The sequence below is a fragment of the Taudactylus pleione genome, unplaced genomic scaffold, assembly GCF_031769625.1.
Source record: "Taudactylus pleione unplaced genomic scaffold, aTauple2 ptg001437l, whole genome shotgun sequence".
NCBI classification, from domain to species: Eukaryota; Metazoa; Chordata; class Amphibia; order Anura; family Myobatrachidae; genus Taudactylus; species Taudactylus pleione.
Window position 1 is genome coordinate 1,614,185 of NW_028285836.1, and position 22,150 is coordinate 1,636,334.

The 22,150-nt window shown below is 41.8% G+C and overlaps 1 protein-coding gene across 4 annotated transcripts in view; it reads right to left on the bottom strand.

Moving 5' to 3' along the window:
- Positions 1-639: 639 nt before the first annotated feature.
- The window catches only part of PPARD (peroxisome proliferator activated receptor delta), a 138,268-nt gene continuing 116,757 nt past the window's right edge, over positions 640-22,150 (bottom strand). For all 4 annotated transcript variants that reach the window (XM_088463717.1, XM_088463720.1, XM_088463719.1 and 1 more), the window contains 3 exons: positions 10,427-10,623; positions 5,881-6,331; positions 640-2,035 (listed from right to left, as the gene is read on the bottom strand). In XM_088463717.1, coding sequence (XP_088319843.1) covers positions 1,788-2,035; positions 5,881-6,331; positions 10,427-10,623 — 896 coding nt within the window. In that variant the 3' untranslated portion in view covers positions 640-1,787. The remainder of the gene's footprint in view (positions 2,036-5,880; positions 6,332-10,426; positions 10,624-22,150) is intronic.

Genomic DNA, 22,150 nt, shown 5'->3' on the forward strand with positions numbered 1-22,150 from the left:
CATTTCCGACATCAATCATCGCCTGAACATGATGGTAAATCTGCCGATAATGACAGATTGACCATGTTCAGGGATGAGGGAGGGTGCCTACACTGAATGACATATCGTTCAGTGTAGGCACTGCAAGGGAAGAGGAACGACTGTACGATTACAATGTTGTAATCGTACTGTCGTTCCACTATCTGCTAGTGGCACCTTAAGAGTTTTAGGTTAATATGTATGAGTGAGATCACTAAAGCTAACTATTGTAGGAATTCAATTTAATGTGATACTAGATGCAGGATTACTGCGTGTGCTAACAGCATCACGCTCAAGTCAGAAAATGCAGGTTACCGTGACTAAGCCCCGGGCATTAATCACAGTAAACTGCACCTCACGACTTAAGTGCTGGGCGCAATGCGGACAATTGAATAGTTCCGGGCACTTATCTCCAGAGCTAAACAAAATTGTGTTAAATTGAAGTACCCCCCATTGAATTACTTATTTTAAATATTCCATACAAAAGTTGTTTTTAGAAATCTGTTACAATCCAATAACTTCTTTCGGATTTACACTGCTAAAAACTATCGATCTTGTGACATGGAAGTTCCCTTTTGGAAATAAGTAAGTCCTTGGACCAAAAAACAACAGTATTAAAAATATTATTAAAGATAACTAAGCGGAATGCATTTTTTATTCACAGTTTCACCCAGTAAGAAATCTGCCATGGAGATCAGCGACAGTTGGTAATATGTTGTCTGAGCATTTATAGAAAGGATACAAGCATCTTTAAGGACTTTGGGGTCTAATTCAGCAATGATTTTTTTACATAAAAAAATGCGGAGATCATAATTTCCGTATTTTTTAATGTAAATCCGCTATTCAGCAATGGGTAAATGGAGAAGATAACGCAATTATCTTTTCCATTAATTCCCATCTCGCACTGTAGGGATCAGCCATTGATCTCTACAGTGCTTTAATGCTTTTTGCTATTAAGCAAAGTAAAAAGTGTTAAATTGCTTGAAAAATCCTTACTTTATATAACACCATCTCAGATTGGCTTTATATAAAGAAAATGCATTAAATTCCCCGAAAACTGCAGGGACAGAGGGAAATTTTCCCATAAGTCCCTGCAGGATCGCCGAGTCTCTGTCACTGCTTCCCGGTGACCGCTTTATATTAGCCTGTATACATGTATATTTATGTGCTATTATATTTAACATTTATATATAAATCTTAAATATAAAAGCACATAAATATACATGTATACAAGCTAACATAAAGCCTGTATACACATGTCAATCACTTTGGACAGGCTGGAGATGCACTTACCCGTCCGCGGTCACCTCAAAGCAGGGACGGAGACTATTCGGAAGCACATGACTGAGCATGTGCAGTAGCAGTAACAGAAACCAATAACAATGCCTTCTGTAACATCGCAGGGACAGTGTGTTACCACAACCGCTGTCCCTGCTCAAAGTAATGCTGAATAGCAGCCATAGATATTTATAATTGATCTAAAATCGTGACGATGTTGCCCGATAATATTCTTGGCAACATAGTCACTATTGCTGAATAGACCCCTTTGTTTTCTTAAATATGGGACATTCATGATCTAGTGTTGGACAGATCTTTAGCTTTGTATCTAGATTGGGCCTAATAAAAATTAATGCAAATCACCAAGTGCTAGGAGGAAAGATGGTTGTGCAAAATTGTTAGGATGCATACTCATGTATAATGATAATACAAATGGCATGAGGAATCATTAGTAGTTTGAAGGTTATTCATCTGTAGCTGTCTGTGTATAATCAGTACATGTCTCTGTATATCTCCTGTAGAAGAGGATGCAGTGATGCACTGGATTCTGTGCGTTTGATACTTTGAACAAGCTCAGCATGCTCTGTCACTAGTTGACGCAGATCAGCCATCTTGTGAAGGAGTTTTGGAAAGAGGAAAGGGGCATCAGGGTGAGATGTCTGCAGATGACATCTGAGAGCACTTAGAATCCTTTCTTGGATGTCTTCCACCTGGGAAGGGGTCATGAGTCCTGGGCGATCTAGATGGATAAAAATAAAGAAGAGATAATAATGAGGAAGTCTTGTAGGAAAATAATAGAAATAATTGGAAAGAAATTATTGCATCATTGAAAAAATAAATGCTTTTAAATACAAAACAAAAAAGGATATATAACAGTAAGGGAGTGTTGATGAGAGATGTATCCCAATATGGCATCCAAACTGAGGCAAATTTGCCTGTTTGGAGTCAGATGACTTGTGGGTGCACCCTTGGCCATCATTAAACCCTGGTGCAAGTTGCAAGTTAATGATGGCAGAGGGTGCATCCGATTTGCCGAATGCATCTAAAACACTCACAAATTATGCAAATATAGTATAACCCATGCAAATATAGCAAATCTAGTAACATCATGCAGTATTGCTAACAACAGGATTATAGGGCCTGATTCTCAGTAGTACGCAAACCCGATGCTTTGCATACTACTCCGATTGTGAAGGACCTGTGCATGTGTGCTGTGCATCGCACTTCCCCAAGCAGCAGCATGACTGACATGCTTCAGCATTTGGGGGGTGGCAACTGGGTCCGCTCTAAAAATGGGGGAATGGCGAGGCTAGGGTCTGTGTCTTCCTGGCCTCGGCTGCGGAGCTGCAAGGACACTCTGAGGGATCTCAGAGTTACTCAGATTGCAGATGGTATTGCAGAAGTTCTGATACAGTCAGGAGGTGTCTATTTACACCAGTCACCTCCTGCTACACTTGAATATTAGTTGTATGGTATTACACAGCCACTTACCTTGTTCATAATAGCTCCTACATTACTCAATGTTTGTTTTCATTACTCAATGTTTTTTTTTCTCTCTAAAATTTGTATCACTTCTGTATCCTATTCATGTGGGTATATAGTTATCTGACATGTTTTAAGTTTCTGTTTATAGTACATTCACTATTCTCTCTCCTTTGCTAGTATATTTTCCTCTGCCGCATCCTAACCCTCTCTCTCCTGAATTTCCATGTTTTACCTGACTGTATTTACTTTGTCCATTCCAAAGTCTGTTTAGAAAAACCCATTGTATTTCTATTTTGCCCTGCACTATAGTGTGTCATTTCCCTGCCCTTCATTTTTTTCATTTACATTTCTCTTATTAATTCCTTCTCATTTCATGTTAAGTATTGTTTCCACATCCAGCTCACTATTGCCTTCCTCCTCATCCTAATTCCAATTAAATTAATCTTTTCCTTCACCCAATGGCATGAAAAATGATTGGATGGATATGTGCCCAGAAAAAATATGCATGGAAAAGGTGCACTTAAAAAAGGCATATTTATGTCCAATTTAAAAATCTGTACCTGGCCTTTGCTCCAGGTACATGTCAAGCAATGTAAGTGTGTATACTTTAGCCCATGATAGCATAGAGAATGCTAGAAGTAAATGCTAAAGTTGCATTACCAAATTTATAGTGTCTTCAGTGTAACAAATAAGTGCAAAAATTGCATTTTTATATAAAATGTAATTAAAAGCAAATAATAAAATAAAACAATGTACAAATATGTTTTTTTTTCCCCATTAAAGATCTTTTAGTGTAAATTCTTCCAATAGAGGGAATGGAAATGTAAAATATGTAGTGTGGAACTTTATAATATAGCGGTCACTCTAAAGATTACAATCGCGGAGAGGTCAATTAATCCAATCAGAAGCGGCTAGATAGTGCAGCTGATGATAGTTATCACTATTGTGCATCATTGAACCAGCCTCCTAAAATGTATATCTGTAGGAGCATTCATGTCTAATATTGTCACAATTAAGTGAACATGGCCTTACTATACTCGGCTTATGTAATTCAGCAGTTTTGCAACCATGTTCCCCATTTCTAGGTGTAAGGAGGCAAGTCAACGATACTTCAAAAACATTTTGTACATGTACAGTATAGATATTACATCTTACACAAAATAAACCAGATGTACATCCAACTCTAATTGTTCTCCATATCGTATATATTTAATTATAAGTGATCACTAGAATTGCCTGGCCTACTGATGTTATATAGTTTAAGGTGACTTCTAATATAGGTATACAATTTCCAAGACTAGTTGGTTTGCCCTTTGTTATTTTCATTTACATTTATGTAAATAAAAAGTCAATGAATAATAATAATTATATTGTTGTGGGATAACAAATAAATAAAGGCAGAGATGTGCAGTTAAGGACAGAATAAATAAGCATAGTGTAGTGCAGTAGCGTAACTAGGATATTTGAATCCCCTTATGCAGTGCCCCCAGTAGTGCCCAATATATAGTGTCCCCAGTAGTGCTCCTTATTCAGTGCCCCCTATGAAGTGCCCAATATACAGTGCCCCGTTATGCAGTGCCCCTTATATAGTGCCCTCTATGCAGTGCCCAATATACAGTGCCCCATATACAGCGCCTCCAGTAGCAGTGCCTTTGACATAAAACACGCAGACACAAACACACACAATATTATACTTACCGGAATCCCCGCTCCTACTCCTGCACCCGCCTTTGCTCGCTGCTCCCGTCCCACTCTGCACTATGGGAGAGAGGTCATGACGTCTCTCCCTTCACCCAGTGCGGGAGCCAGAAGGCGGAGCTCATAAGTGAGCGCCAATAAATGTCTGTCTGACTCTTATTAGCTGCAGTGCTAAAACAAACATACCGATGGCACGTGTCCTGCTCGACCCCCCCACGTTCCGCCACTGATGTAGTGTGCTTATGTACTTTTTGGTTTAATTCAGTCTTACCAAATACATGAAGCATAATTTATACTTACCACTTTCTGTCTGTTTTTTTTTAAAAGCCTTATTCACAACTGCTATACTGCTAATAGTTAATGTGTTACATAGCAAAATAGATTGTATTATTTTAATGTTAAAGCTGTTTTTATTATATTATTGCAGTGGTTCCCAAACTTTCTTGAATCATGGCACCCTAGAGTATCAACATTTTTTTTCATGGCACCCGGAGGCCAAAAGTTATTTATTGAGAAATTTTTCAAATTTTTTAAATTAAGTAAATTGTGCTTCTATGCCTTCCTTAGGTTCAGTTATGTGATGGTGGACAAGGTTGTGCTATGTTTGTCCAGTGGCGTAAGTTCATCCCAGACGCCCGGAGACAAGTGTCACAATTTGTTACTCCCCCCGTCACAGCTGCTGACACTGTAATGTAACTATTCGCATGCAGACTGGCTATAGATAGAAGATGGCGGCAGCTGATGGTCTGACATGGAGCTCTCCACTAGTGTATGGTGGCTTCTCAGGTGTCGGGAAGGGGTGCCAGGTGCCATGTATTGGGCGGCCGTAACGGTATACTCTGCATATATAATTACAGCCCTAAGTGGGGTGAATATGGTGTGGACAATTGAGGAGGTGCCCCTTCAGTGCTGGAGCCCGGTGGCAGGCGCTTCCATTGTCTCCCATAGTTCTGCCCCTGTGTTTGTCCATATATTTTATGATTGGCAGCCACTAGCTCTGGTTTTGCCTATCACATGGAACATAAATAAATTGATTTGGTTTTGGACCACCAACCTATGGCATCCCTGCAAGGGCCCCAAGGCACCCCAGGGTGCCATGGCACCCAGTTTGGGAACGACTGTATTAGAATCTATTCCTTTAAGAACAGAGTATGTATATAAAGTAGTAGTGCATTTGAATGCTGTTAAAGTTGCTATGTAATAAAATGGTTAAATATGCTAAAAAAAACCTTTATAATCAGCATTTTCGGTCTTTAAATCTTCTAAATTATGAAGCTACTTAGCACAGAAATGTATATGTCTATTTTTGTTTAAATGTATATTATAAATAAAAGACACTATACAATATATCATATAGAAGTGATATAGCATAATATTATTAAATATTGGGAAATCTCTAACCACCACAAAGGATGATAGCAGCTACAAAGAGCGCCAAATCATTGTCGTTAAGTTCCAGTGCATTGAACTTGGAGGCGAAGTGGAACTTGGGCTCCATGATATGACAGAAGGGAAGACGGAGGCTGTGCAGGAACTCACGAGTGACGAAACCTCGGCCACTAGCCACCAGTAGCCCATCTTTGTTCATAAGCGAGGCCAGCATGCAAAAAATTGCTTCATGGACTCCATACTTTAGTAATGTGACCTGATCATTGAGGTAGAGCGTGCTGAAACCTGGAACACTCTTGGCAAAGTCAGTAAGTGCACGCACGGTTTCCACAGATGTGCATTGGCAACGGTAAAAGACATGGACTCCAATCTCTGTTCCAGGAAGATCTGGTGTTGGCAACTGCTCCCACACTGCTCCCTGTTCAGCTTGCCACAGGGTTTCCATGTCATGTATAACAAAAGGCTAAGGAAAAAAAGCAGGATGCAATATATATGATATTAATAAATTGCTGCGGGTATTTGAGTGTTAATATTTGTCCTGACATACTGTGTGTTAAATAAATTTCACTAAGACTATTTTATAGATTTAATAAGCGTAAAATTGTCTTCTTAGACTGGCGATTTAATTATTCTTCTGCCACTTTAAATTTACACATAATTTTGGAGTTCCCAAAGTGTGGTATTGACATTCCCTGCAATACATTGTCTCCACCACCACATAATGTATTTCTCTTACTTTCTGCTTTGGCCTCCGTTTCTCCTCCCCCTCTGATCGGCACTCACTTGACCATGTCTTCTTTCACTGCTTCATCTCTAGCTTCTAAAACTTGCCCTAACTGCTCTCTCTTTCCTTCACCTTACCTCATACTCTCACCTCCCCTCCCAAATAAACACAGCACAGTAACACCTTATTGCTCTTGCCTTGACCACTGAAATTTCTCTCCTATAACTACTCTGTTTTTTCCTTTTCTTGCTGAATTTTCCTACTACATACAATCTCCTGCCAGTCAAATTTCAACCTCAGTGCCACTTTAGGAAATCTTGCTCCAACACTGCCTTCCTTCACTATAAGTTCATCCTTCCATTTTTCTACACAGCCTTTTCACTTGCCAAAACTACTTCACTTATATAATATACATTGAGCCTTATAACCAACATTGCTTGTTTGTAGAGACGAGCAGTTCGGTTTTGGCTTGGATCTTCCCACCAGGTTCAGGTCTCAGAGTGAGGCAAAATGTTATAGTTTACAGAAATCTGAGCTGAGATGCCCATGAAAGAGGATGTTGTTTTGCCTCGTTCTGATATCCAAATTTGGTGGGAAGATACAAGTCAAAACCATACCAATCATCTCTACTTTGTCAGTTTTAACTCACTTCTTTGCCCACCTGCACCTTGATCACCTCCCTCTTAGTCCCTCACAGATCATGAATATTCTTCCTACTCCAAAGACAAAATCAATACAGTTTAAGAAATATCTCCTCATACCAGACCCAATCTACCATCAGCTGATTTTCTCTGTAGCTGAGCACGAAAGTGTTGATAATGAGTTACACGCAAGACTGAATGTGGCCGTATATCGCAATTTTATTTTGCAAACTCGTCATGCACCACAGTGAACATACGTATCTTTGCATATCCCAGCACTATTGTGTGTCAGATGCATCTCACAGTTTCTTTTGGCCATGAAGTGGGCGTTACTGGGTGTCAACTAGGCCTAAGCATGTAAGAGAACTGTCTATTGGGATTGTAAAAGGCAATAGTGGGTGTGTAGTCATATTCGTGTACTATTGGTTAGTACTTTATGTCTCTCCACTTTATAGTTCTCTCCAAGGCTTGGTACATCTCCCCCCCAAATCAGATATTCTGCAGGATCACCCTGCTCGCCATCCAATAACAAAAAGCCAGAGTAGACAAAAACATGTGATTAACTGGCAGTGAAAAGGAGCCCTGATTATTCTCAGTCATAGGGCCATATTCAATATGGGAGCGAAAAGTCCGTGCTGGACTTTTTGCCCCACATCGCAGCTTTTCCGGGGATAAAGTATCGGGCGCGTGCCCGCTTTATCCCCATATTCAATTAGGAAGTAGCGAAAACGTGAGCCGGCGGAAAGGTAAGAATCGCCAAAAATTCGGCAATTTTCAAGAAATGTCCCTGGGTCCCCCGTAAAGATGTCCAGACATGGGGGTTCACTATGGGTACCCCATTTTTGCCTGCTGAAGGAAGTCGGGGATTGTAATAGCCCCGGCAGGTGCATAAATGCGGTTATTGAAGAAGTGGTGAAGAATAGCACTTAGGTTTTTTTTTTTTTTTTAAATAACTTGTTCCATCAAATTTGGAGTACATGAAAATGGGTGCATGCATATTTTAGAGTGCCTAAAATGATTTTTCAAAATTCTTCAAAAATGCCCCTGTCGCTACTCCATAAATGAAGAAAACACCTGCCGCATATAAGGGAATCCCTCTGGATTTCATTTGGCTTTTTTCTAAGTGTGTTCTGTATTTTTTTTTTTCACCCCAAAGTTAAAGGTAATTTTTTGGGGTGTCACAATTTTTTTAATTTTTTTTTGACACATATCTTTTTTAGGGGACATTCCCAGGGGTGCAGGCTATTTTTTTTAAGCCTGATCCCCTAAACCTCAATTCTGCACTTTTTTTCGCCAGCAAAAGGCTGGTGAAAACTTATCCCCGTTTTCTTACATTGACTTTTCGCACCGGCGAAAAGTCAATGTAATTGAGTACGGAGATAATTGAAATAGGCGAAAATTATGTCATCGGTGATAAATTATTGCCGATTCCGATATTTCGCCTCAAACTGAATACGGCCCATAGTCTTTTCACATCTTATGTCCATCAAAAGCATTTGGATCAATTTTTTTGTCTTTTATTTCTATTTATCTTTTTTTAAAACGTTGGCTCATGAAAGAACGGAGGATTTTTCTTTGATTTGGACTGGATAAGGAAAGAAGTAAGAAGATTTAGGGAAAAATTTACTAAAGGACGGTTTGTTAAAATTGCTGCTTTTTCGGCCGACCATATTTACCAAAGAGAAATTTGCCATAAAATGCTGGAAATATGAAAGGTTAGAAACCTCTAGATTTATTGAGTATCAGTTTAGAAAAATGCTGAATAAGCCACTGGAGAAACCCGCCGAACAAAATAGCTGGTTGAGGAGTAAGCTCAAGCAGAATGCTTTTTGAACTATCAAATGTGGAAACTGAATCTATATAATAATTTCATAAGGTCTGTCCTGTCTCCTGCATGCTAGTTGCGCCCAATGCTAAGGAGATGGAACAAACCTATCCTAGAAGGAGGACTAGACAGGAATAGTTGTATGGAAGTGGGGGATTGCTTGTTGAAGCAGGGGGACTGGATGGCATTTGGCGGGACAGAGCAGAGGAGCGGATTATTATTTTATGGATCTAAAAATTATGCCCACATCATAAAATAACAAATGTCCCCATCATAAACAAAAACATTTACAACCATTACCAATTAATATTGCCCATTTAATAAATTAAATAGTATTGTTCTTTTAATTAAATAAAACATACATTTTGCCCCTTAATATATGAATAAAATAAAATTGCCACCATAAAAGACTTATGCTGGGCATACACTATACAATTATCCAGAGATGTCACTAGACTTTTTGGTGCCCTGTGCCAGAAAGAGCATTGGCGCCCCCCCATTTTTCAAATAGGGACATAACACTCCCAAACAAGGGAATGGTCTCATAGGGAAAGGACAGGGAAGAAAAAGGGGAGGCCAGGAGTTGCTGGGGATGAAATAAGAGGAAGCTACAAGTGAGAATGATAATTAACAGAAAATTGACAGGCCTGAACACCGCCCCCTGCCCAGCGGTGCCCTGTGCCATGGCACAGGCCGCACTACCCTAGTTACGGCCCAATTATCTACAAGATATCTGTCCAATCTGGCTGGCTGGAATGAAAATCTGGTAGTGTATGGGAGCAAATGAGAATCGAACATTTGTTCACAAACACTGGAAAACAGACAAAAATGGACATTCAGCCAAATTGGTTAAATAAAGCAAATTAAACCAATTTGAACAATAGTTTTGTCTGTTTTCCAGTGTTTAAAACCATATAATTGATTGTCATTTGCTCCCATACATTACCAGATTTTCATTCCCACCAGCCGGATTGGACAGATATCGGACAGATAATTGTATAGTGTATGCCCAGCATAAGCAATAATATTTGAGTGCCTTAATTATAAGTGTATAGTCATTCCTCACATTCTGATTGGCCAGACAAATATGACGGTTTTTGGAGGGTTCTTCTGGCAGTTTTAATTGAACTGTTGGCAGTCATGGTATTTCAAGTAAATGCATCAATTGTCTGGGGTTTAACATTACATGTGGAGAAAGCTACATGGCAGAATAACTGGCCAGTATTAGAAGACAATTTCTTACATCTGTAAATGAAGACCATTGCTCTGTAATTAGCTAATCAGGGAATATATTAATAATATTTGTTGTTATATTAAATAAACAATTTAATTGTTTCTTGACGTGAATAACTTATATTTTATCCTTACCGAAATGCTACTCCTGCCAGTCAGAATGTCCCGTGCTCTTTTCTTTGTCATGTTGAATGCACTCATGTAAGCAGAGTGGATTTGCTGGGAAAGAGCCACCAGATCGGACACCGGAGAATCTGTGTTTCCTGAATCCCCTGTTGTGGCCTGTACCAAACGCCTTCTCTCTGCTTCTGGCATTCTACCAAATCTAATTGCTGAAATGTTTGTTTTGGTTTAGAAATATGACAGTTGTACAACTACATTGTATAATATGGCTACTTAAAAAAAAAAAAGGAGGGGATTCAACTGGATGCAAATTGTGTCATACTTCATTTACCCACGTGAAGTATAGGTGAGTGCAATTCAATTTAACAGCTTTGTGGGTTCAGCCATATTTTCAGATGCCATCGTTACTGCAGTTCTTGTAAACTGAAGTGCACTCGCCTACATTTCATGTGGAAAAGTGAGGTACAAGGCTATTTGCATGTAATTAAATTGTGATGAGTTACAGCATACTTTGGGCCTGATCCAGAGTCGCACACAAAGCGCCAGCAGCGCTTTATTTACACTATGCATGCTTCCAAAGGCAGAGAGGTTTGCAATTAGCATAAGCTTACCTGGGGCGTGTCGTGGGTGTGTAGACAGAATTGAGAGCTATTCAGAAATGAGCATCCGCAAAGATGCAGCAAATATTTTGCAGCTAGGATTAGGCAGGTCCAGCTCCATGCTGATAGTGGAGACAGCTGTATAGGAATGGTGCAGCTGGATAGATGAGGCCGAATGAATACGTGCAGAAGTCTGTGACTATTTTCAAGCATGCAATGCATCTGCAGATGTAGACACTTTGTGTGCAGCACTGAGTCAGACCCTTTATGTCAATAGACTTGCTTTGTACATTTCTTTATGAATTTAAATCATACGTTCAAAACCAACAAGTGATAAAAATTAAAAGTCTGTGACTCTTCAGGGGTTTGAAATAATGAACTTAGATGAGATGCTGGGCATGCCCATTAGTGATGTAAAAGGGTGTGTGTCGCTAGGCTACGCCCCTTTATGGGCAGGCCATGCCCCTTTTTCGGGAGCACGCGCTGAAGTCCCGACCTCGGAGACTCAAATGTTGGGAGGTATGCAATGATGTATTAGTGTGTTTTCATCAACAAGTAGATCTTAGTGACCAACAACTGCTGCTTTAGGGCTCGTTTACATTTGGATGTAAGTCAACTTTATGACACGCCCCTCGGGCGGAACAGTACACGTTCGTTTTAACGCCACGCTCATTGGTGTTTCTTTCACAATCTCCCTGAAATACTTTTTCAAAAGTAGGCAAGTATGGTGTGCAAATCACAGAAACACCCAGATATGCCTACCAGAAAGCAAATCTGTTGTGAGTGACTGAGCATTAGTGATGATGATCAGCACAGACCTTGACAGTTATTTAAAAAAAAATAAAGTTTTACTAGCACCAGTACTCATAGCCAGGGCCGGACTGTCCATCTGCCAGTTCTGGCGAATGCCAGAATGGCCAATGACCAGATGGGCCCGCCCGGCCACAGATAAGCCCAGCTGAGCAGATATGCCTCCCGGTGCCCTGCTCAGCGGCAGGGGTGGGCTGGGCCAGGAGGCACGGTGGCATCTATACCTCCAGGTCTGTACAGATTTGCTTCAGTGACGGTGCTGCAGTACATGATCACTACACATATATGACTGACAGCATCAAAAAACGTGAGTCTATATGTATACTGTGCTAGCGTGTATGTTTGTGCTAGCGTGTGTATGATGCATGCATGTTTTATATATATATATATATATATATATAGTAGAGACGAGCGGTTCGGATTCTGTGGAATCCGAACCGCTCCGAACATAGGGGATCCGGGTCCACCCGAACCCTGTTCGGGTGTTCCCCACCTGACTCGGATCCCCGTTCGGGGCCGAACGGCGGCCTCCTAATGTCGGATTCTCACGAGAGAATCCGACGTCAGGGTCCCTCTAGTGTAGGGCAGACCGCTGTGATAGCGGTCTGCCCTACCCAGACACAAACACACAGCCCCAGCGGCAGCTGTGTGTTTGTAATAGCAGCCAATGAGAGTCAAGCAGACTCTCATTGGCTGCTGCACGGAGGGAGCCGGTTGGAGATCACTCATGCGCTCCGTCTTCCGGCTCCCTCGGCGCATAATACAGCAGAGCAGAGCGGACGGCGGCAGGAGCGGGGATTCAGGTACGTTTTTTTCTATTTGTGTGTTTGTAAAGGCGCACTACTGTGTGTCGTAACATAAATAAGAGACTACTTTATGGTGCAATGTGAATGAGGGACACTATGTGCGGTATAATGTGAATAAGGTTGTGCACTGTGACTCCTAGGGCCGTAGCCCACTTTGTAAACAAGTACTGTGATTCTGCTGGCCGTACCCCACTGGGTGGGTGCACTACTTTTCATTTCTGCCACTGCTGTGTGGCAATGTGTCATAGATGTGCTTTATACTGTGGTGTCTGCGCCGCTGCTTTGTCGCTTGGTAACCAGCCAGCTCACTGCAACCTTTGGCCAATAATGGTGAAAACTATAATTTAAACTGTGAGGTGGTCTAAATTGACTGTAAATTACTGGAAATTAAGGTTATTGAGGTTAATAATACTAGGAAGAAAAAAAAGGCCAATTTATGTGATTTTAGTTTGTTTTTGTAAATTTTTGTAAAAAAATCCAAATCCAAATCCAAACCCAGTCACTGCAGTTTGGCAAATCCAAATCCGGACGACGAATTAGAACCAAATCCAAATCCGGCAAAAATGGTCCGGCGCACATCCCTAATATATATGTATATATACAGTCAGGTGCATAAATATTGGGACATTGACAGAATTTTCATATTTTGGCCTCTATTCACCACCACAATGGCTTTGAAATGAAACAAAGAAGATGTGCTTTAACTGCAGACTTTCAGATTTAATTTGAGGGTAATTACATCCAAATCAGGTGAACGGTGTAGGAATTACAACGGTTTCTATATGTGCCTCCCACTTTTTAAGGAGCCAAAAGTAATGGGACAAACTAAACAATCCTAAATCTAACTTTCACTTTTTAATACTTTGTTGCAAAACCTTTGCAGGCAATTACAGCCTGAAGTCTGGAACGTATAGACATCACCAGATGCTGGGTTTCATCCCTGGTGATGCTCTGCCAGGCCTCTACTGCAAATGTCTTCAGTTCCTGCTTGTTCTTGGGGCATTTTCCCTTCAGTTTTGTCTTCATCAAGTGAAATGCATGCTCAATCGGATTCCGGTCAGGGGATTGACTTGGCTGTTGCATAACATTCCATTTTTAGCCTTAAAAAACTCTTTGGTTGCTTTTGCAGTATGCTTCGGGTCATTGTCCATCTGCACTGTGAAGCGCCGTCCAATGAGTTCTGAAGCATTTGACTGAATATGAGCATATAATATTGCCCGAAACACTTCAGAATTCATTCTGCTGCTTTTGTCAGCAGTCACATCATCAATAAATACAAGGGAACCAGTTCCATTGGCAGCCATACATGCCCACGCCATGACACTACCACCACCAGTTCCTTTCCTTCTCCATACTCCGCCATGACACTACCACCACCAGTTCCTTTCCTTCTCCATACTCTTCTCTTCCCATCACTCTGGTACAAGTTGATCTTTGTCTCATCTGTCCATAGGATGTTGTTCCAGAACTGTAATGGCTTTTGTAGATGTTGTTTGGCAAACTCTAATCTGGTCTTCCTGTTTTTGTGGCTCACCAATGTTTTACATCTTGTGGTGAACCCTCTATATTCACTCTTGTGAAGTCTTCTGTTGCTTGTTGACTTTGACACATATACACCTACCTCCTGGAGAGTGTTCTTGATTTGGCGAACTGTTGTGAAGGGGTTTTTCTTCACCAGGGAAATAATTCATCTGTCATCCACCACAGTTGTTTTCCATGGTCTTTTGGTGTTGCTGAGCTCTCCGGTGCATTCTTTCTTTTTAAGAATGTTCCAAACAGTTGATTTGGCCACACCTAATGTTTTTGCTATCTCTCGGATGGGTTTGTTTTGATTTTTCAGCCTAATGATGGCTTGCTTCACTGATAGTGACAGCTCTTTGGATCTCATATTGAGAGTCGACAGCAACTAATTCCAAATGCAAATGTCACACCTAGAATCAACTCCAGACCTGTTACCTGCTTAATTGATAATGAAATAATGAGGGAATAGCCCACACCTGTCCATGAAATAGCTTTTGAGTTGATAGTCTCATTACTTTTGGCCCCTTAAAAAGTGGGAGGCACATATAGAAACTGTTGTAATTCCTACACTGTTCACCCGATTTGGATGTAATTACCCTCAAATTAAATCTGAAAGTCTGCAGTTAAAACACATCTTGTTTGTTTCATTTCAAAGCCATTGTGGTGGTGAATAGAGGCCAAAATATGAAAATTCTGTCAATGTCCCAATATTTATGCACCTGACTGTATATATATATACACAAATGCTGTACCAAAGATATGATACAAGACAAAAAAAGCACTCCAAGAAATAATGCAAAAAAAGTTATATATTTCTCATGAATAATGCATGTAATCCCAATGTAGACTCCAGTACAATAGTTTCATAAGTTTCAGTCACAAATCAAAAATGTGCAATGTGCCAAGCTTTAGCAGCAATAATAGGGAACTGTAGCATTCTGGAGCCAAAATACTAAGGGACATGATGTCTGTACAGCCCTCAATGTGACGTAATGTGAATAAGGGCCACAAATGTGCGACATAACGTGAATAAGGGGTACTACTGTGTGACATAACGAAACACTACTGTGCTGTGTAATGTGATGAAGGCACACTACTGTGTGGCATAAGTTGAATTTTGGGTACTGGTGTGTGGTCACGTCCCTTCCCAGTGAGACCACACCTGCTTTTCTCGGCGCACCAAAGGCGTAGACTCTCTTTGCTTTCATTGTGTATGGGGGCACCAATGCTATTTATGAACATGGGCCGCAAAATTGTGTAGTTGTGACTCTGTTTTGGTGTGCACAGATTTGTCGTCCTCTGTGTTCAGCACCCCTGCCCTCAACAATTCACACAGTGAACACTATCTAATCCTCTATGACTGCTAAGCCAGAGCTTGATCAATTTGGAAAATGCCTTCCCTTTTCTTTGTGTGCTACACCAATGAAGTGCCAGCTATACCTAACAGAGGGCCCGATTCAGTATGGATCGCAACTGCGATCGCTATAGCGATTACACACGCAGTTTCACTGCAAATATATGCTAATGTCTGCGATCGCTATGCCATACGCAGCCTAACAAGGATGCCCACCTTACCTTACCTTACATACATCCGTAATACTTAGTAAGACTGCAAAACCATTGGTAACATCGAGTACAATCGCAGCCTCACGCACAGTTGCACAAGGTCTGACCTTACTCAGGAATTGCTAACCTCATCGCATGTAGTGAGTACACACGCTGCGTATGGCATCACAGTGGCTAATTTATGCACGCCCCTGCAATGGCTTTCAAACGCACTGGCACGCATGCGTTTTTCGCCGACTACCCCCCCGTCACCACCCCTGCATGGTACTTCCTGTCAAGCACTCTGCAATGGGTCTGCGTAATCACCCGTTCGCAGCGGAGTGTTCGCGCACTGCTATGTATACACATGCGCAGAATGCAACAATAGGCCGATTGCGTGTGTAATCGCAGTTGCGATCACTGCTGAATCAGGCCCAGAACCAACCAAATACCAAATATCTGACTGTCACATGGATCAGTCCCTGCAGAATGTGCACTGTTATGTGTATTTTAATACAGAGAATTGTATTGTATGTTGCTCTTATATTAATTACAGGGCCGCATTAAGGGCAGGGTGACAGGGGCGGTCGTCCCGGGGTCCCCACACATAGGGGGCCCCCACACATTGCCCCCGGCCACATCCCCATAATAAACAATTTTTTGAAATCTTTTAATGGTGCCGAGGCCTGCAATTAGGCTCCGCCCCCTTTCCAAACTGACCGGGCTACCTCCTTTATCAGCTCCTCCGCTCCTGTCCTTTCTTCTCCGCCCACATAAGGCGGCCGGGGCCCAGGATCTGCTTCCTCTGCTCTGTCAGTGGACGCAGTGAACACCATGGAGGGAGCACAAGCAGTACACTGCAGCTGGAAGGTAGGGGGGTGCCTGGGTGCTGGTAGTGTAGGAGGGGTGTCTGTGTGTTTTTAGTGTACTTGGGGGGGTGTCTGTGTTTTTAGTGTAGTAGGGGGGTGTCTGTGTGTTTTTAGTGTAGGAGGGGGTGTCTGTGTTTTTAGTGTAGTAGGGGGGGTGTCTGTGTTTTTAGTGTAGGAGGGGGTGTCTGGGTGCTGGTAGTGTAGTAGGGGCGGTGTCTGTGTGTTTTTAGTGTAGGAGGGGGTGTCTGGGTGCTGGTAGTGTAGTAGGGGCGGTGTCTGTGTGTTTTTAGTGTAGGAGGGGGTGTCTGGGTGCTGGTAGTGTAGTAGGGTGGTGTCTGTGTGTTTTTAGTGTAGGAGAGGGTGTCTGGGTGCTGGTAGTGTAGTAGGGGGGGTGTCTGTGTGTTTTTAGTGTAGGAGGGGGTGTCTGGGTGCTGGTAGTGTAGTAGGGGGGTGTCTGTGTGTTTTTAGTGTAGGAGAGGGTGTCTGGGTGCTGGTAGTGTAGTAGGGGGGTTTCTGTGTTTTTAGTGTAGGAGGGGGGGTATCGGGGTGTTGGTAGTGTAGTAAGGGGGTGTCTGGGTGTTGGTAGCATAGTAGGGGGGTGTCTGTGTGTTTTTAGTGTAGGAGGGGGATGTCTGTGTTTTTAGTGTAGTAGGGGGGTGTCTGGGTGTTGGTAGTGTAGTAGGGGGGTGCCTGGGTGATGGTAGTGTAGTAGGAGGGTGCCTGGGTGATGGTAGTGTAAGAGGGGGGCGCCTAGGTGTTGGTAGTGTAGGAGGGTTGCCTAGGTGCTGGTAGTATAGGAGGGGGTGCCTGGGTGATGGTAGTGTATGAGAAGAGTGTCTGGGTGTTGGTAGTGTATGGGGGAATATCTGAGTGCTGTGAATGTAAGAGGGTGATTGGGTTCTGCTGGGGTGTTGTTAGTGCATGACAGAGTAGGGAAGTAATTGGTGAATGAGGGTAGTATTTGGGTATACACAGTATGTGTGTTAAAAAAAAAAATAAAAAAAAAATATATATATATATATTTACACATATATACACATATATGTGTGTTAAAATATATATATATGCGTGTGTGTGCATATATATATATATATATATAAAAGAATCTTCAACTTTTATTGATAGGGGCCCCCACAGACCTTAATCCGGCCCTGATTAATTATACTTGTAGAGCATAGATTAAGAAGTGAAAGGAGTCAGGAATAGTAAGGGAAGGAGTCTACGGCAGGAGCCAGGTGCTGATGCGAGTTGGGTCTGTGTGCTTTAAATGCCAGGACCTATTTTTAGTCCATGTCCAGTCATGCTCGTAGCACTACATACTGTAGGGCAAACTGGTCTCGGTGAAGAGTCTATAGTAAATGTCATAGGGGTAAATGTAATATCCATTGATTTGCAGACATCTGCGACTTTCCGGAGAGTGTGCCCGATGTTTGAAAGGGGCAATGATTTAAAAGACAAAGCCAGGTTGGTTTGGCCTTTTAAATTATTGAATCTTTAAAACATTAGGGAGACTTGCCAGGAAGTCGATGATGTCTGCAAGTTATAACATTTACCCGATAGTGTTCACTATCACTTCAGTTCCGTGTTCAGACACAGCATATTCACTACACATACAGCGACATCAGGCCACCACAGAATAAAATGAGAGGGGTAAAGAAAGGAGCATGGGCCAAGCTGTGATCACTCTCCAGCAACACTCTACCCCATAGACTAATAGGGGTATTCAATATGGGAGCGAAAAGTCCGTGGTGGACTTTTCACTCCACATCAGAGATTTTCCAGGGATAAAGTATCGGGCGCGCGCCCGCTTTATCCCCGTATTCAATATAATAAATTGTAGGACCCCCTAAAACTGTAAAAACATGAGGGATCACTATGGGTACCCCCGTTTTAGCCTGCAACTGAAAGTCGGGGATTTAAATAGTGGCTGCAGGTGTTTTTTTCCCGACATTGAAGAAGTGTTGCAGAAGAGCACTTAGGTTATTTTTTTTTTTTTTGTGGTCCCATCAAATTTGGGGTACATGAAAATGGGTACTAGCATATTTTTAAGTTCCTAAAGTCTTTATTTAAAAATTCTACAAATATGCACCTGCCGCTAATAACCTATTCTAGAAAACACCTGCCGCATACTTGCAGAATAGCCCTGAATCTATTTCCCTATTTTTAAACACTTTTTTCCAATTTTTTATTTTTCACCCCAAATTTTCAATCATTTTTTAGGGGTGTCCCTATTTTTTTTTTTTAAACTTTTTTTGGCACAGTTTATTATAAAATGACATTCCCAGGGATGCAGGCTATTTTTTTTAAGCCTGCACCCCTAAACCCCAATTTTGCACTTTTTTTCGCCACCTATTCAGTGGTGAAAAGTTATCCCCGTTTTTTTTCAAAGACTTTTCAAACCTGCGAAAAGTCTTTGAAATTGAATACGGTGTAAAACCAAAAACCAGCTAAAATGATGTCATCGGTGCGAAATTATCGCAAAAACTGACTTTTCGCTCCATATTGAATACCCCTGTAAAGCTGCTAACAATATCTGCAAATGGTGGGGCTGATTCATCAGTGGATGAAATTGCAAAGCAACACACAAGGAGCTTAGCAATTCCATCCTGCTAAAATTCTAACGCTGCAGGAGGAATCTGAAGTGTCAGCATCTGCGACCGAGAACACAGCCTTGTATCACCATTGCACAGATTCCCAATAATCAGGAATCTGCATTATAATTTGAAAGAAGGAAGAAGGAAGGAGGAAAAGAAAAAAGATTAAGAAGAAAATGATGAGGAAAATAACATGTGACTTAGGCAGGAGATAAAACCAAAGGTGATGAGGGATTTAGTATGTCTTTCAAATGAAGGTATAATAACACAATATTGATGTGTTTGTTTTTTTAGTACTTTACTATGGGGTAATAAACTTTGTGTCATATTCAGGCATGTTACTCACCTATATAAAAATATATGAGGTAGTAGGGACAATAGTATTATAAACATAATATCAGGTTGTACTTTAGTGAGCAGATTCATACATACAGTATATTAGGGGCTCTATTTACTACAATCCGCATATTGAATGCAGATTGCAGTGTGATATTATCGACTGAATTCGCATTTACTACAAATCCCTTGCAGGGACAGAGCTTGCGAATCCCCTCCGCACACCAGTCATGATATTTTTGCAAAAAATACTGTGACAAAGTGCCCGCGCATGCGCCGACCGGCCACCGCTGCTACCCCCTCCTGGTGCTAAGCCCCGCCCCCTGTGATCATGGACCCCCTGCGACCCCCCTCCCTCCCCGCTTCCCCCCCACTCCCTTAATAGCACTTACCTGCATGATCCGGGCCTCCAGTGATGTCCTCCATGCGTCCGGTCAGGTTATATCCCATACTGCGCTGGGACCCGATCACCTGATGACCAGGCCGCAGTGGAGTATGGGAGACCAGCTGACCGGAGGGGAGACATCACCGGAGGCCCGATCACCGGTCCCTGGAGTCAGGTAAGTAAAAAAAATTTTGACAATTTTTTTTTCTTTTTGTTACAGTAATCAGCTTGCGGTCTGTTTAGACCACACAGCTGATTACTGGGACCGACTCTCGGCTCTGCTCTCCCCATTAGAGCGGAGCAGAAGTCCGGTAACTGGGGGAGACCCTGGATAACGCCACCTTCAGGTGGCGTCATTATCACAGGGCCTCCCTAGGTATTTTTTTCACAATTTATTTTTAGTAACTTTAGCCAGATCACATTTCCCATAACAATTATGGGAAATGCGATCTGATTACTAAAAATAAGTGATACTTAGGGGTTGGAGTAGAATTTTACGAATTCTACTCCAATTGCCCTGTAATAACTATAGGTGATACTAAAATAATGTGAAAAGGGTGTGAAAACACCCTTTTTCACTTTATTTTAGTAAAAATAATGTTAATAAATAGAGCTCTTAGTGAGTTAATACTTGCGGCTCAATTTAACAATAAAACTATATACAGGCATCATAGTTCACTTAGTTTTACAGTAATACTAACGAATATGTCACTGGTATTTAAATATCTTACCTATCCGGCGCGGTTCAGCATTGTCCTTGGCACCATCTTCCACTATGTTGCCGACAGCCTACTGCATCCAGCAACAGGCTAATGAGTAATGCACAACATTCATCTACGTATTGCGCTTTCACTCAGCGAGGACTCTGCAAAGCCTTTCTGGCTTTGCTGAAGCCAGAAAGGCTTTTGCTGGGTCTCCATCGCTGGGATCGTACCGCTAATACCATCTGTAGATAGTGTAGGCAGTACAGTCACTGTATGCAAAATACTGAACGAGCTAATAACCCCTTTAGCAAGTGCTGCCTTCTTAAATAGAATTCTCGGTGTGGATCCTTTTTCTCTGAAGCTATATTAAAAGGCATGAAAAAGATCTAATTTAGCATTGAATTTAATTTTGCGGGCAATACATACATGTAGTATGATCTACAGACGTGCATTCAAAGCTGTGTATTTTGAGACGCAGAATATTTGCGGGTTAAATTACTGTGTAAGAATGCACCTTGGTTAAGATACACTTAAACGAATGCAGCCTCATACTAGATGTACCATTCTGTATCATCAATATGATATTGATGACTTGTGAGTAAAATAAATCTAAAAATAAATAAGAGGGAAAAATATGCCCAGACCCCCAAAAAATAATAAAGCACCATAGCTTGGTTTGATTATAGCTAATTTGAGGGTACAAACTGTGTGGAGTCCCCTCACAAAGGTCACAACCAACACCAGGCAATGACAATCTGGTATGGAGCTACTATAACAGGGAACCCCACAGGAAAAAAAAAAACACTAATAGCACCGGGCTCATCCCAGCACCAATCAGTGGTGAGTATTGGGTTAAAAGTAGTATTTTACCACTACTGACCAAGCAAGCCACGGCAGCCATGTACTTCTTGGGTATGCCTGTGCTAACTATAAGATCCTGCATATCCATGGCTGGCACAGCATAGGGATGCTTATAGAACTACAAGTGAAAGTATGCCCATGCATCCAGGGACCATCCAGATCGCGGCGGCAGGTCCTGTGCCGGGGCCTGACCACGTGAGACGCCGGCGCTATTGCCCTGCACCAATGTGCTATGGATTAGTGGCGGGGTGCCTGGCTGTCCTAGCGGCTGGACTCCAGACGCTTGGGACAAGCTGTTGTGCTCTCAGGGTCCCCTTTTCGTTTGCCTGCAGCCTGGTGAGTCCATTCTGCATCATATAAGTGCTGGGAGTAGAAGCCATGTTGAGCACCTCCCCCTCATGCTTGTTTTACTGATGATCTGCTACATAACTGCCTGAGGGGTCTGCAGCTTTCACCATTCTTTATTTCTGGATATTAAGCTATTTGCATTATATTGCTGGTGAAATTGGTTATTCCCAGAGTGTTGTGCTCACTCTTACAGCGCCTGTACTGAAGATACAGGGGACATTGTCTCTGCTATTCCACTGTTGCAAATTATTCTATATACCACTGGGGACAGTCATATATAATTAACAATGGTGAAACATCACCATCTTGCTGCTGCAGCTAAGCTAGAGAAATTTTCCAAAACACCAAAGTACCCAGC